General features: G+C 41.7%; 1 protein-coding gene across 16 annotated transcripts in view; it reads left to right on the top strand.

Annotated features, from left to right (window-relative positions):
• CIT (citron rho-interacting serine/threonine kinase) overlaps positions 1–15,929 on the top strand; it is a 171,834-nt gene that overhangs the window by 105,173 nt on the left and 50,732 nt on the right. For all 16 annotated transcript variants that reach the window (XM_019467299.2, XM_019467306.2, XM_019467305.2 and 13 more), the window contains 2 exons: positions 373–570; positions 8,977–9,030. In XM_019467299.2, coding sequence (XP_019322844.2) covers positions 373–570; positions 8,977–9,030 — 252 coding nt within the window. The remainder of the gene's footprint in view (positions 1–372; positions 571–8,976; positions 9,031–15,929) is intronic.

The following is a 15,929-nucleotide window of genomic DNA, read 5'->3' as shown; positions in this document are numbered from 1 at the left end:
TTTCTAATTAGAGTATTTGTCATACTTTTCATTTGAGACTCTTGCTGTGTGCTTTTTCTTCTGAAGCCTCCCCAAGCCTGTGAATATTTGGAAGTAAGGGATGCTTCGTATAGACATTCTCTTACACGTTCTTACTTCTGGTCATTTTTGAGACTCCTGAAGTCAGGTCCATTTTACGGCATTTCCTCCCTCTCAGTTGAGTGCTGAGAATTTGAATCCATGACCACATCAATCAACCAAGGTGTAGGTTGAACGGCCAGTTGCGTCTCAGCTAGTTAGGGTCAGTCAGTTAGCTTGACTAGTCGGTTGCATTCTCTGTAGTTAGGGTCAACTGACCGTGAGTGTGTGTGTCTCTCTCTCCGCCCCTCTCAGGTCAGTCTAGAGCACGAGGAGCAGAAACTGGAGCTGAAGCGTCAGCTCACAGAGCTGCAACTCTCCCTGCAAGAGCGCGAGTCCCAGCTGACGGCCCTGCAGGCGGCCCGGGCGGCCCTGGAGAGCCAGCTTCGCCAGGCCAAGACCGAGCTGGAGGAGACGACGGCGGAGGCGGAAGAAGAGATCCAGGCGCTCACGGTAGGCCTGGGGACGGGCACCTTCAGGCTCCTCCAGGCCTCAGCCAGCACGAGCATGGTGCTGAGGAGACCTGCTCCCGCATAGAAATCCCAAGAGAGAAAAAGCAATCCCTTAGAGATATGTAATGAGCAGAAAGCGGGCTTACATAAGCTCCTCCCTCATGAGAATTGGTATACTGCATCAATTGGTTAACATCTGACCTTTTCTTAGTATCTTGAGAAGTTCCTCTTCTATTTATACGTCTTCCCTCTTTTTAAAATAATCATCATTGTATTTAAAATTTTAGTTTGAGCCGAAGTCCATTTTCCTGGATCTTCTACTTAGGTTTCAATAATCGTTAAAAAAAAAAAAAAAAAAAAAAAAAAAAAATCTTCTACCTTATCGTAGTCTTTCTACCACATTTCTATTTTTGTATTGGTTAGCCTCATTTGTGTTACTTTTTTTTTTTTTTTTTAAAGCTGTACATTCTGCTTCAAGTCTTATGTACGCATCTCGTATGTTCTGGATGGAAAAGATTCTTCTGAATGAGAGTCTTTCTCTAAGAGGGACCTGGCCTCTCTGCTCATTGTGAGACACTAGTTTATTCAACTGAAGAGTGTGTTTAGGAAGTAGAACTTGAGGAGAAGGGAGGGTGACGCTGGATTTAGACCTTAGTTCTTTCTGGAAGTCTAAAAATAGGACGTTTTGGGTCAATTTCCCACAGTTGATCCTTCTCATGGGGGCTGACCCAGGCTGGTAAAACTGACAAGAATCTTACATATAAAAGGCCAGCGTATCAACTTCCAGTGGAAAAAAGAACCACCGAGCTGCCTGGGATACTCCGGGTGGCTAATCTTCACATTTTTCCCCCCTTTCAGAGAAGTCTTCTCAAAAACCTCATTTCTCCTGGAAGGGCCGCTTGGTGGACCTGGACTCGGCACAGAAAGCCGAAGGCGTTTAATGGCTAGTATCAGCCAAGCAAGTACATCGGTGGTAGTAACATAGTGTACTTGCCAAGTGCACAGACACAGTCATGCCTGCTGGTCAGGGTACCCTCTTCCGTGGGCAGGGCACAATGCAGCTGATTGGGTTTTAGTGTTTTCTAAAATAAGGTAGCTCGGTGGGTACCTTATTCACTCTGATTCATCTTGGATGCCGTCCCCATTTCCATCAGCGAACATCTCAGCATCTCTTAGAGTGGGGTTACTTCTACAGATGGCCATGCACATTTGTTGCTTATGATTTACCCTGTTTGAAAGTAATGTGTGTACTTCTTTTTCTTTTTAAAAACCGATCTCATCCTTAGAAGTTACCTTCTGTTGTTGGCTTTGGGGACCCCGTTATCTGAACCAAATTGGGAGCGTGATCTGACAGTGCCAGGCTCCTTATAGACCCGTCTAGGGCAAGGGGGTTTCCGGGATCCTGGGGATACGGATTAACTCCTGCATAGGAAGTACGTGTGCGTCCCAGATTTTCCAGGACTTTCACCAAGTTCAGATATTGATTGCAACCTTAATTTCTATTGTCCCCGTGAGAACACTCATTATGTGATATGCCATGTGTCCTCAGTACTTGGTTTGGCGAACAAAACAGTCACGATATCTTTTTATTTATACTCTGCCTTGTTTCAAAATGGATTCAGAGCAGTTTGGGAAGATATAAAACAGTATAACAAGATAAAATAAGAAAGAAAAGGCATAGAGAAAATAAGTCTATATAAGAAAAATATGGAGGTAGGAATGAAATGAATATAAAAGACTGTGTGCCAAGAAGACTTATGTGCTTTCTGGAACTGGGTAGATGAGGAGGGAGACAGCCAGATAGCATTTCTTAGCTGCTAAAGGAGGCACCTAAAATCTTACCACGGTTATATTGAATGCATTGTATATTAATATTGTCCCCCCTGTATGAACCACCCACGCTCTGAAAGATAGAGGAGACACCAGTAATCTAATCCATGCTTAATGAATCCTCACCATGTGCCTAGTGCTGTGTCTTTAGCCTTTTCTCCCCAGGGGATTGGCCTGTAATTCCTCAAATCCTTTTACTTTGGAGCGGAGGAGAAGGACACATTTATCTCACTGCTCTGTTGGGATTGGGAGGGAGGGTGGTGGCATCTTATCCTGCCCATTCAGAAGGAGGAGGGTATAAAATAGAGCATGTGTCACTGCTGTTTATCTGTGGGGAAATTAGTCTTTAAATCCTGCCTTGCTGCTGGTTGGAATGTGCTGTGTCTAATGGCTGCTGGAAGCCTTCACAGCAGCAAGTCACGACTTAATTTAGTCAGATGAGATCACTGCCTCCGAGCATCTTATGAAAAAAATAAAGAAACAAACCTCCCTAAGTCTAGAAACTAGGGCTCTACCACCCTTGCAGATGAAGATGCCTTGGAAAACAGGGCTTTTTTTCAAAGTGATGGCAGGGAAAAATACCTTACAGCTGTTTGTAGCCTATTGTGCAGGAATCCAAACCCCATATCAACTTGCCTCAGTCCAGTTTTGAGGCCATGGGTCTTCCCCCTGCCCCTCTCTTCGATTATGTCCCATGGACGTGGTGATGGACCCCATGCAGCTGTTGCCTGAATGGCTTTGTTGAATTTGTTCTGAAGAATGTATTTTCCGAAAGAAAGAGAAAATGGCCATAGATGCAGTACCCTGACTCGGTCTCATTGTTCAGGCCCAAGTTCGGGCCCCCCACATAAGCATCAGTCAAATTAAATCAGCTGGACCTAAAATGGTCTAGGAGATTTGCGAACTTCATAGCAGGCTGTTTTACCAATAAAAGAGAATAGTCAAATGGGCTATTGTTGCTTAATTTTAAGAGGCAGCCATCTCCTGGCCAGGGTAGGGAGCAGTTACTCTGGCTTCTGCCCCTGGAGCAGATTAGATGCAACCCAGTACCGTTGACTCCCTCCACTGCAGAAGTGCTTTGGGGCCCACTGGGAAGCGACTGTCGGTCTCCTTCGTGTTTTCTTGCTACCCACTCCAACTTTAGCCATCCTGTCAATTGAGTTTGCTTGGAGATTCACTGGCCATCAAAAGTGGAGAATGAATCAAGGTGGAGGCCAACAGGAGAGTCATATTTAAACAAAAAGCCATGCTTTTAAGGTGCTTCAATGCTTCTTGGTGGAAGAGAGAATTTTCCACCTCGACTTGATATTTAAGACCCCATCCCTTCATCTGAGGAAGAGAATTTGATATTCCTTGACATGTTTCTTGCACACTTTAGAGCAGACAGATGTGTGATGTGATGTGCCATTCCGAATGTGGATGCAGGGAAAGGCGTGGTGTAGGCACCGTGTACATCAGCATTGACTCCACGACGCATGCCTCGTGTCCCTGTCCTCACGTTCTTTTACTGATTTGGTTAAATGACTAATGCTGCATAATCAAGAGTCCAAAGCTAGAGGCACTAATGAAAGGAGTGATCCAGCATAGCGTGATCATGGGATCCCAATGTCATCCTCTTTGGTTTGTTAAAATCATGAGTCTGCATACTCTCATTTCTTTTACATAAATATCAATCCTTGTATTTAATTAAGCAAGCCACTGGCATGATAAGCAAGATACAGAATTGGGGGCATGTGTGGAAGCCTGAGTGTTCTAGAATCCTGACCATGGGCCCCAAAAGATGGTCAGACATCTAAACACTAGTTTCCTTTCTCCAGTTCTGCATGGAATTTTTCTCTCATCAAGACTGCATTAAATTCTTTTTTTCTTCCTCTTGTAACTTTTTTTAAATCAGTGAAGACCTAAGTACTCCTAAAAAAGAGTGCCTCTCTAGTCTTTAGGCTGTAGCCTGTGCATTCTTCCTAATTGCCCCCCAACCCTTAGGTCAGCAGTTCTCAAAGTGGGGTCAGAGGATCCCTTGGGGTTCCCCAAATTCATATTATTTTCTTTTTTTTTTTAATTTTTTTTTTAACGTTTATTTATTTTTGAGACAGAGAGAGACAGAGCATGAACAGGGAAGGAGCAGAGAGAGAGGGAGACACAGAATCTGAAACAGGCTCCAGGCTCTGAGCTGTCAGCACAGAGCCCGACAGGGGGCTCGAACTCACGGACCGTGAGATCATGACCTAAGCCGAAGTCGGACGCTTAACCGACCAAGCCACCCAGGCGCCCCTATTTTCATAATAATACTAAGATGTCATTTGGCATTTTTCAGTGTGTTAACATTTGCATTGGTGGTGCAAAAGCAATGCTATTTTAAAAGAAAGAATAAATGTTTGAAAAAAAATCTCCATTTTAATTTCTTAAGTGATAAATATAGATAAATATAACCCACATAAACAAAAGCTCTTCAGGGTCCTTTGAAGAGTGTAAATATTTATTCCCCGTAGCACCTGATATCCAATTAACACTCAAATATTTCATTAAGAGAATCTAAAGACTGTCTTACATATTTTCTTATCTTTATATACAGTATTGTGTGAACTTTTGTTGTGTGCTTGCTTTACAACTTATTTCAAAGAAACATAAAACATGTTTCTTGACATTTTCTTGCTCAGATCAGTTCAATAATTGTTAAATGCTTATAGAATCTCCAGCAGTCATAATAGGATCAGTTCTACATTTTGTGTTTATATTTCACAGTCAATGATAAATCAAGTCATAATGATCCTCAAAGAGGATTGCCATTTGATATGTCAGAATGATCCAGAGGCCTCATAATGGTAGATTTTAATGGAAATGAAACAGTATTAGTGATTGAAATATCAGACTACATTGGGGGAAGTTAAACACGTTTTTAAAGGAGTAGTGTTATTTGGAAAATCTATTAATAAAAAAGTTGAATAGGGCCTCTCTTCCTAAGTCAAGGCCAGTGAGTTTTTTCATGGTCACTGCTTAGGCTTTGAAGAAGTTCATTTTGAAGGAGTTCACTCTACTGTCAGCTTCCCGTTTCTGTCTTTGAGAGATTTCACACCAAATAGTCATTTAAATCAGGGGTTGGCAGGCAACAGCCAATGGGCCAAATTCAGTATGCTCCCTCTTTTATGTAAATAAAGTTTTATTGGAATACCCACTTGTTTTCACATTGTGTATGGCTGTTTTTCTGCTATGAGATCAGAGTTGAGTAGTTGTGAGAGAGACCGAATGGCTCTCAAAGCCAAAAATATTTACTGCCTGGTCCTTGAAAGAAAAAAATTTGCTCATTCATGCTCTTAGGTTTGTTAACGTAGGGCCTTATTCTTCCTTGGGAGAATCCATGCCTTTTGTCCTTGATGATTAGGAAGTGTACTCGAGGGAGTTGGATGGTCTTTGGGGGCCAGGCTGCTGCTTACAGCAGATGAGATTTCAGTGGTAGAACCATGTTCCCATTTTGGATAAATGGTATTCATGCCCCATTAAATCAGTAAATCTCTTGTATGATTGTTGGGCCTGAAGCAGATTGATTTTTGGGAAAAAAGATAGTCTGATAAGTTTTCCATAAAAACGTGGGCTAATTATGTGGAGAGTCGATTCTTTTTTTTTTTTTTTTTTTTAAACGTTTATTCATTTTTGAGAGACACAGAGCATGAGTGGAGGAGGGGCAGAGAGAGAGGGAGACACAGAATCCGAAGCAGGCTCCAGGTTCTGAGCTGTCAGCACAGAGCCCAATGTGGGGCTTGAGCCCATGAACCATGAGATCATGACCTGAGCTCAAGTCTGATACTTAACCAACTGAGCCACCCAGGCACCCCTGGAGAGTTGATTCCAAATGATAACTTTTTATTTATGAATCTGTGAGTCTGTACAGCCTAAAAACAAAACATTTTCCAAGTGCTCTTTAATCTTTTGTGTAGATTTATATTTCTGGTTTTCATTTTCCTTTTGACTGAAGGACTTTCTTTACCATTTCTTACAGTGAAGGTGGCAAATTCCTTCAGCTTTTCTATATCTGAAGAAGTCTTTAATTTCACCTTCATTTTTGAAGGGTATTTTTGCTGGGTATATAATTTAGATTGACAAATTTTAAGAGTTTTTTTGTTTGTTTGTTTTTCCTTTCAGTGCTTTAAAGATGTTTTACTGACTTCTAACTTGCTTTAGCCCCCTTTCCCTCCCCGTTTTTTAACCCACTTTTTGGTGAGAAATCTGACTTCCATTTCTCTGTATGTAACTTGTGTTTTTCTCTGACTGGCTTTAAGCTTTTTCTCTTTATTACTAATTTTACTCAGTTTGATAGTGAGGTGATGTAGCTTAATTTTCTTCATGTTTCTTGTGCTTGGGGTTCTTTGAACTTTTTGCATCTGTGGGTTTATGGTTTATCTGCTGTTATAAATTTATAATATTAATTTATGGCAAGTAGACATACTAGAGAATACATCAAAGCTCTAAAAGAGAGAGAGAGAGAGAGAGTGCAAGCTGGGGAGGGGCAGAGAGAGAGGGAGACACAGAATCCGAAGCAGGCTCCAAGCTCTGAGCTGTCAGCACAGAGCCTGACGAGGCAAACCCATGAACACGAGATCATGACCTGAGCCAAAGTCCGACGCTTAACTGACTGAGCCACTCAGGTGCCCCACACCTCTAAAATTTTTGACTTAGTTCTTTTATAGACCTTCTGGTGGAGACTAATTTTTTTTATGAGAAAGGCCACTTTTGCCTTTGTCCCAAATTAGATTCTTCTTTGAGGTTTCATAGCTAAGCAAATGATACCCTGTCTCTCAAGTCAAAGATCTCTCAGGGCATCTTTGACCCTTCCTTTTCCAATGTCTGCAGCAAGTCTTATTTCCTGTGCTTCCAAAAGAGAACTCACTTCCATCCACTTCTCTGTGCCTTGGCCGCCATCCTACTCCAGACCACCATCATCTCCTTCTTGAATGACAGCAACAGCCTCCTCTGGTTTCCGTGCTGCTTTCTATTTCTATTTCCGTGCTGTTTCCTATTTCTATCTGTTCTTCCTACAGCATCCACAAAGTGACAAGCAGATCATTTCCCTGTACTTTTTAAAATCTCCATTGGCTTCTGATTAATGGTATTTTGAATGAAACCCAGACTCCTTTCTGGGCCTTCAAGTGACTTGGTCCCTGCCTGCCTCTCTACCATAATCTTGGGCCACATTTTCCTTCTCTTGCTGTGCTTTAGCCAAAAATTGTTTGACCACTACCCACCGAGAATACATTTACCCTACAGTCTAATACAAGGGAGCATATATATATTCTTTCATTGATTCCAAAGTATGTAAAATCAGGATCCATCTTAGTCATAGCTGATATATGACTCTCTAGTCACATGGACATAAACATGTCATAGCTTATTCAACAACACCTTTTTTTTTTCTTAATGGTACATAAAATTGCCATGTCTTACAGTTGATAGCATCTTAAATGTAATGAATTATGGTATTGGAAACAGAAGTTTTCTGTGACAGTGCTTCACTATCCAAGGGCACATCCCAGTGTTGTCTATTCTTTTTTATTCCATTTCATTGGATAAACCAAAACAGAAAAGCAACACACTTGTCATACTCGCTATTGGGTCGCAGCTTGAAGTTTGAAAAAGCCATTCAGGCCTTTTTTTGTTCATCGAATGTCCCAAACATTTTCTCACTTCAAGATTTGTGCCCTCTTCCTTTTCCTGTCCTTTGCCTGGCTGGCTCCCCATTATCCTACAGGTGTCAGTTTAAGTGGCACCTCTTCAGAGAAGCCCTCCTTGACTACCCCACCTAAGTAAGTTCCTTTCTATCCCCCTTATTCTTTTTTCCTGCACCCTGTTTCTTTCAGAGCCTTTGTCACTGTTTGTAATCATGCACTCGTTAACTTTCCATCCTCCCCCACTGAAGGAAGGTAACTCCACATATACTATGTCGTGCCACAGTGGATGGAATAGCATGTACGCTCACCAAGTCCTTGAAGGTCAACTGAACAAATGCTGCTGTTTGAGAGCAGCTCTGCCTTGGAGAAAGCCTTTCTATTTACCTCAAGGTCAATGTGGGATTTCTGAATCTCAGCAGCTTTTGATTAACAAGAAGAAAAATCCCTAGCTTGTCCTGGCTGGTGTGTGTGTGTGTGTGTGTGTGTGTGTGTGTTTGCATGCATGTGTGTGTCTCTCAGGGAGTAGCCTAGCGAGGGGTCAGCTGGAAGGAAGAGGGAAAGGTTAAGAATGGGGAGTAAACAAAGGAAAGAGAGTAAAAACTTTATCCTTTCATTTTTTTTTCCTTTTCTTCCAAAGTCCCCAGGCATTCATATAAACATTAAGTGTATGTATACAGGGTGTGCCTGTGTGGTCTAAATAGTCGTTGTTACTAACCCAGCATCATATATTCCTGTAACTTTAACTTCTCATGTTTGACATGACTTGATTAATTAGTTCTTTGAAAACCAGATGTTTGGGCAGCTGCAACAATATTCTTGGCTTTCTCGGTAAATTGCTCTTTTCTTCATTTGGCCCATAGCATGTAGAATTGTACCCTCTGCTGTGAAAAATTTATAATCGACTTCTTACCTTTTAGGCACATAGAGATGAAATCCAGCGCAAATTTGACGCCCTTCGTAACAGCTGTACTGTGAGTATTAAAACTAAAGATGATTAAAATAACACGAGACTAAAACGGGCAAGGGAGGGGGGTTATCTCTTACAATATCCCTGACTGATTTTTGTTACAAACTTTCATCTTGAAGCAGTTAATGTGGTCAAACTGATTGGGAGTTTCTGAGCACCAGATAACTCCAGTTTCTTGGGTTCCTGCCAGTTTTTAAAATTCAAAACCGTTCTTCATGTTTGGGGAAGGATAGTTGGAGTGGTGGAAATAATTCTCACTGCAGAACCACTAATCGGTTTCAGTCGCTGCATTGTAAGTCCTAGGGAGGCTCCCCCTCCACCCCAATGTAGAAGTTTCCGAAGCTGGTCCCAGCCAGACCCTGTCCAGACGCTGGAGGCAGGTAGCATCTGCAACGGCTCCTCCAGCCTGCTGCAGCTATGGAGAGGGAAGACCAGCACGTGCTGTGGACCTAGAAATTTTAAGTTCCCAATGGGCAAAATAAAAATCTAGGGCTTTTGGGGAGATATCATGTATATGGAGAGAAGTAAATTCTGCGAGCAGGTAAGTATCATGCTTAGATTATGTGATGGGGTAGGGTCAGCAGAAGCTAGGTCTGTTTTTGATTATACAAAAAGACTGAAATAAGCCCCTTTCAGAAGATAAGATGTTTTCCTTATTCAAGGTTCCACTTCCTTTATTTGGTACGGTCATCACTTTATTACCTTCTTAGTTCTCAGTCAACTTGTCTCCATTTGTAGTATTCACATCTGTGAATGTCTGGAAACCAACCCCACCCCACCCCACACATACATATTTTCTTTCTTTCTTTTTCTTTCTTTCTTTCTTTCTTTCTTTCTTTCTTTCTTTCTTTCTTTCTTTCTTTTCATATTTTATTGCCTTGTAATGGAACTTTTTCTTTCCTCTTTATCTACTATAAATAGGATGCTAAGTCTGGTCAGTGTATGGTTTCCCCCTTCATTTAGTTACAAAATACACACTGTAAGGACACCTGGGTAGCTTGGTCAGTTGAGCATCTGACTTTGGCTTAGGTCACGACCTCATGGTTTGTGAGTTCGAGCCCCCACATTGAGCTCACTGCTGTCAGCCTGTCAGCACAGAGCCCGATTTGGATCCTCTGTCCTCTGTCCCCCTCTTTCTGCCCCTCCCCTGCTGTACTCTCCCAAACATAAATATATATATATTTATGTAAAAATATATATATATAAATATATACACACACATATCTTTTAATATGTTTAAAAAATAAAAGATATACTGTAAAGTGCATGAAGTACGCTAATCTTACAGTGCAGTTCAATGAAATTTTTACACATATGGACAACATGTAACCACAACGTGCATCAAGATCCAGAACATTTTCAACCCCCAGAAGGCTCCCTCATGCCCTCTTCTTATCATCATCCTTTGCCCCAAAGGGTGACCTCGGTTCTGTCCTCTGATACCAGAGATCACTTTGGCCAGTTCTTAAACTTCAGACAAAGGGAATCACAGAGGATGTGTTCTTTTGGGTTTAGTTTTTTTGTCTCAAGTTATCTGTGGGGTTCATCCCTGTCGTTGCATCCATCAGGAGTTTGTTCTCTTTCATTAGTATGGTGTGGTGTTGCCAGTGGATGCGTAGAACTGAAGTTTGTCTATCCATTCTCCTGCTGATGGTCGTTTGGGTTACTGCCGTTAGGAACACAGTTGTGTAGAAGCACTGTTATGTAAGTCCCTTGGAGGCTGTCGGCACCTGTTTCTGATGAGCATATACCCAAGAGCAGAGCAGCTAGTGGGTCATGAGATGCGCCTCTGATTGACTCTAGCAGGTACCCGGCAGATAGATTTTTGGTCTGTGGCTCCCGATGCCGATGGCTGCATCAGGGGTGGGCCTGCCTGAAAAGCATCCCCGACTTCCTCCATTCTGCCTCCCTTCCTTGAGGAGCGGATGCATTCTGTTCCTGTACTCTCGTGCCGCCACTTTTTTTAAGTCTCTTACCGTCTCAGTTTCTTATTTTATGCAAGGGTTATTTGCTTTTATTACATACATGCTCGTAAATGATCACTGAATAAAACATAGATCATTTTATGACCGTGATTTTTTTTATATTACTATTTTTTCCTAAAATAAGCTTGGATAGGTTTTAAATGTGTACATCGTTAATCCTTCATCTGGAGTTTTCTCTTTTTTTAGTCTTTTGGCATAACAGTTTTTTTTTTAATTGAAGTATAGTTGACACACAATATTACATTAGTTTTTGCTCTATAGCATAGTGATTCAACAACTCTATATATTATGCTCAGCTCACCACAAGTATAGTTACCATCTGTCACCGTACAACACTATTATAATACCAACTATATTCCCTATGCTGTACTTTTCATCCCCATGACTTATTCATTCCATAACTGGAAGTCTGTATCTCCCACTCTCCTTCACCAATTTTACCCGTCCCTCCACCACCCTCCCTTCTGGCAACCATCAGTTCTCTGTACTTACGGGTCTGCTTCTGCTTTTTGTTTGTTTGTCTTGTTTTTTAGATTCCTCATGTAAGTGAAATCATGTGGTACGTGTCTATCTCTGTCTGACTTATTTCACTTAACATGATCCCCTCTAGCTCCATCTGTGTTGTCACAAAATAGCATAATCTCATTCTTTATACATGGCTGAGTGATATTCCAGTGTGTATGTGTGTGTGTGTGTGTGTGTGTGTGTGCGCGCGCACGCACACATGCACACATGCACATGGATGCCACATCTTCACAAAGCTTTTTTTAAAAACATCTTTATAGCTTTATTGAGGTATCATAGGAGCACAGTAACCTCAAGAGTTTTGAGATGTGTACACAACTGTGAAACCAGCGAAACAATCAAATTAATGAGCGTATCCATTACCCTCCAATGTTTCCATGTGCCCTTTGGTAAGCCTCCCTCCCCTAGATTTTTGAGTTAGAGGTTTGTTTTTTACTAGAATATGCCAATATGTAGAATGAATTTGGCTACTTTCTTTTTTTTTTAATGTTTATCTATCTTGAGAGAGAGAGAGAGCGAGCGCACATGAGCAGGGGAAGGGCAGAGAGAGAGGAAGACAGAGGATCCAAAGTAGGCTCTGTGCTGACAGCAGAGAACCCTATCTGGGGCTCAAACCTATGAACTGTGAGATCATGAGCTGAGTGAGATCATGACCTGAACCGAAGCTGGAGGCTCAACCGACTGAGCCACTCAGGCACCCTGAATTTTGTTACTTTCTCAACTTACGTAGCTTTTATATTGTCTTACTCACGTTTGCTTTTTTCTGGAGCAGTGACTTCTAATCCTTGATTTACTTAGTTCCGTCATTCTGTGGAGGAACCTTTGGGTTCTCTCCCAGTGCGAGGGGGAACCCAAAAGAGTGACCCCCCACCCACACTTAGGCTAGAGAAGCTGGGTTGTTTAGTGATCCAAACCATGCGGTCTGGTGGCAGGCAGACTGGGTTCATATTCTAAATTGGCCTCTTTGTAACCTATATGATGTTAAACTCCCAGGCCTCCATGTCTTTACCTGTGAGATGGTGCTGACATTGTGTATTCTCCATTCCAATATACTGTCAGTGATAAGATGCACAAGTCATTTAATAACTGCTCTTTGGGTGCTTGGCAAGGACAGAGACAGCTGCTTAGTTCCAACATATGTTCACATTTCAGAAACAGTAGAACTTAGGAAACACTAAGTCACCGAATCAGAAATTTGGTGCTAATGCCTACCTCACGGGGGTCCTGCAAGAATTAGATGATGCATCCCGGTGCTAACACAGGTCCTGGTCCATAGAAAATGCTAAACAGTATTGGTTACTATTATTATTTTATTATATTGTATTTACGATACCATCTTTTGCTTAGGCAACGGTGTGCCCCTATAAAAAGTTTGAAAACCACCGTTTTAGGACAATATTTGGTAGCAATAGATCTCTGTTCTACTTTTTCAGGTTCAACAGCTGCTTTAAAGACACTTCTGAAGGGCATGATAGATGTTCTTTTCTTACTGGCACTGTCTCAGGTTGCCTCTGTGAGGAAATGGTATCTTTGTTACTGAATGGGAACTCCTATAATAACTGAACTGATAGGAGCTCCCAGTTAGCATCTTTTAAAAAGCTCATGAACAGTAAGATTTTCCAGCTCAGACCATTTCTATATTTTGAAGAGATTTTTAAAAAGGATTTGATCCAATCTGGCACCTAAAACCCTACCTAAGTCTGTTTTGGAGGGGAGTTGGTGGGCAAACATATGACACAGTTTTAATTATGAATCAATCTGTCAGCTATAAGATTAAAAATAAATAATATGCAAATAGCTGCCTTCAAGAAAGAACCAGACATTCCAGGAGGGCTTTAGCCCTGTGTCTGTTTAGACTGATGCTCACTATCTGACTGGTTTCTTCACCCCTGACACGCTGTTGAACATTAATGGTCTCCCTGCTGGTCTTTGCATTAGGTGTGAGAAGTAAACAGTTCTTGTTCAGAACTGTGAGATTTGCTTGAAAAGCAACAGATAACCCCATGTAGAGATATCTCTCTCCCACTCTCTGTCTTCTTTTTTGGACACTGAGAGTAGATCATTTTTTATACCCTTGGTTTCTCTTAGAACTGTACTGTGATCTCTTATTTGCAAAAAAAGGCATGTAAGAAAGCCCTGCTGGCTCCTGTGTGAGGAAGCTGTCTCCCTCATCTTACTGCTAAGGTGGAGTCAACCCTTCAGTTTCTCTTTTTCATCCTGTATCCATGGGGTTGGAAGGTTAACAGACTCATACTATAGTAAACAGATGATGTTGCCCTTGGTGTGGAGAGAATACACCCGTGGACACATAGTAGACCTAAGAATTCTCATTGCGCATTACCTGGTTCAGAATCATAGATTGCCTATTAGAATACTTTTTAATTGTTTTTTTAAGTTTATTTATTTTGAGAGAGAGAAAGAGAGTGCATCAGTGGGAGAGAGAGAGAGAGGGGGAGAGAGAGCATCCCAAGCAGGCTCTGCACTGTCCGTGCAGAGCCCAACACGGGGCTCGAACCCATGAACCTCAAGATCGTGACCTGAGCCTAAGTCGGATGCTTAACCGACTGAGCCACCAAGGCACCCCTAATACTATCACTTAATGCCACAATTCCAGGAACTCAAAATAGAGTCTCAAGCTAAACATGTGACTTAGGCGGAAAGAATATATAAAAAGTCTGAGTGAGCTAAAATGAGTGTTTGGGTGCTTCACACAAACACATAACACTCCATAACATTAAAAGCTTGACGAACAGGCAAAATAGAGACAGTAAAATATAGAACCAACAATCACAAACTGGAAGTAGAAATCGGAGATGTGAGGCCCCTTGAAAACTGGATGACAATAGGGAAATAGAAGAGTGCCTCTTAGTCCAATGGGCAGTCTCCACTGAAGTGAGAGTAATAATCTTGGCCCTTGATTGAGCTTTTCAAAGATTTCTTCTTTAGCACTTTGTAACCTATTTTGAAAGAAGAGGTAGCAGAAACGGGCTAATAATAAATTGCAGTTTTTCCCATAAATCAGAGAAAGGGAGTGGGACCCAAAGGCTTAGGTATGTTCTCAAGTGGCAAGTTAAGTTATTTGGGCAACGTATATATTCTTGTGTCGACAGATTTTCTGGGGTCTCTATGCTCTGCAAGAGGCACCGCTATAATCATTAAAATGAGCACTATCTTGGTCATTACTTTTTATCCCTTGAATTTTGTAGGCCACAGTAAAGTAGAATAGTATGCCAGAAATTCAGAACATTGGGGGTGCTTGTGTGGCTCAGTAGGTTAAGCGCCCGACTTTGGCTCAGGTCGTGATCTCGCAGTTTATGAGTTCCCGCATCGGGCTCCGTGCTGCCAGCTCGGAGCCTGGAGCCTGCTTCGGATTCTCTGTCTCCCTCTCCCTCTGCCCCTCCCCCATTCATGCTCTGTCTCTCTCTGTCTCAAAAATAAACATTAAAAAAAATAGAAACAGGGGAGGTAGTAAATACGGTATTGACCTCTGTGTCATGGATGGAGACACCAACACCCCCGGAAAGTTCAAAATGGCTGTGTTTGTGGTTCCAGGCTCCATTTGATAGTATAGTTCCAGGTCGGCTTACCTCCGTTTTTTGGGGAGAGGAGGGAAATAAGAAGGCAGCACAGTAGTTAAATGGAGATATTTGCAGTCTAGGATGAAAACTGTCTTAAGAAATGGGTTTTACTACATGTAAGACGGAGGCCAGTGGAACTAGTGGGCATTGTTTATTCATTGTTTCTGGTTTTAGGAGATTTAACCATGTCACCAAAAGGGTGATCCAGGGATCCTTTTGAGGCATGACTGCCTACTAGGGATGACAAACTTGTAGAGTTTTCCTATTTTCTTCCCCCGGTAAAGAAGGATCTGTAGCTAAGGATCCAACCAGGTAACCTTTATTACCCGTCTTGTAGCTGACAGCGCACCTCAAACCAGTACAGTAGGAATTAACAGGGCTTTTGACATTAAAATACAAATTACTAGACCACTTACTACATTAAAAGCTTATCAGCTCAGTTAACAAAATGAAAAGCTCTGTTTTCTGAGCCGCATCGAACAAATGTGCTTAATTGATGTTCTTTAATTCTATGTGCCTGGGAAGATTTTTTTAAATTGATAATCAAAGGGGGTTAAAATAGGGAATTAGTCATGGAAACAGTGGCAACATTTCATAAACTAAGTCTACTCTAGGTTTGAAAATTGGAAGCAATTAATAAACCGTAGGCTTCAAGGCACTTCCTTTTAATTTACTTCTTTTTGTTACGTAAAATTTAATTTACTGCCTCTGTGCCTCATTCCAACCATTATTAGAGAATTGCCCTTAAACTTTGAAAGTATTGGATATAAAAGCTCTGCAAGTGCTGATACTGAACCTCAGCAAAGAGAATAGGA

Source organism: Panthera pardus, unplaced genomic scaffold (assembly GCF_024362965.1).
Source record: "Panthera pardus isolate Hobbes unplaced genomic scaffold, ASM2436296v1 HiC_scaffold_15, whole genome shotgun sequence".
NCBI classification, from domain to species: Eukaryota; Metazoa; Chordata; class Mammalia; order Carnivora; family Felidae; genus Panthera; species Panthera pardus.
The sequence above is the reverse complement of the archived record's forward strand: the minus strand, read 5'-3'. Positions and strand labels throughout refer to the sequence as shown.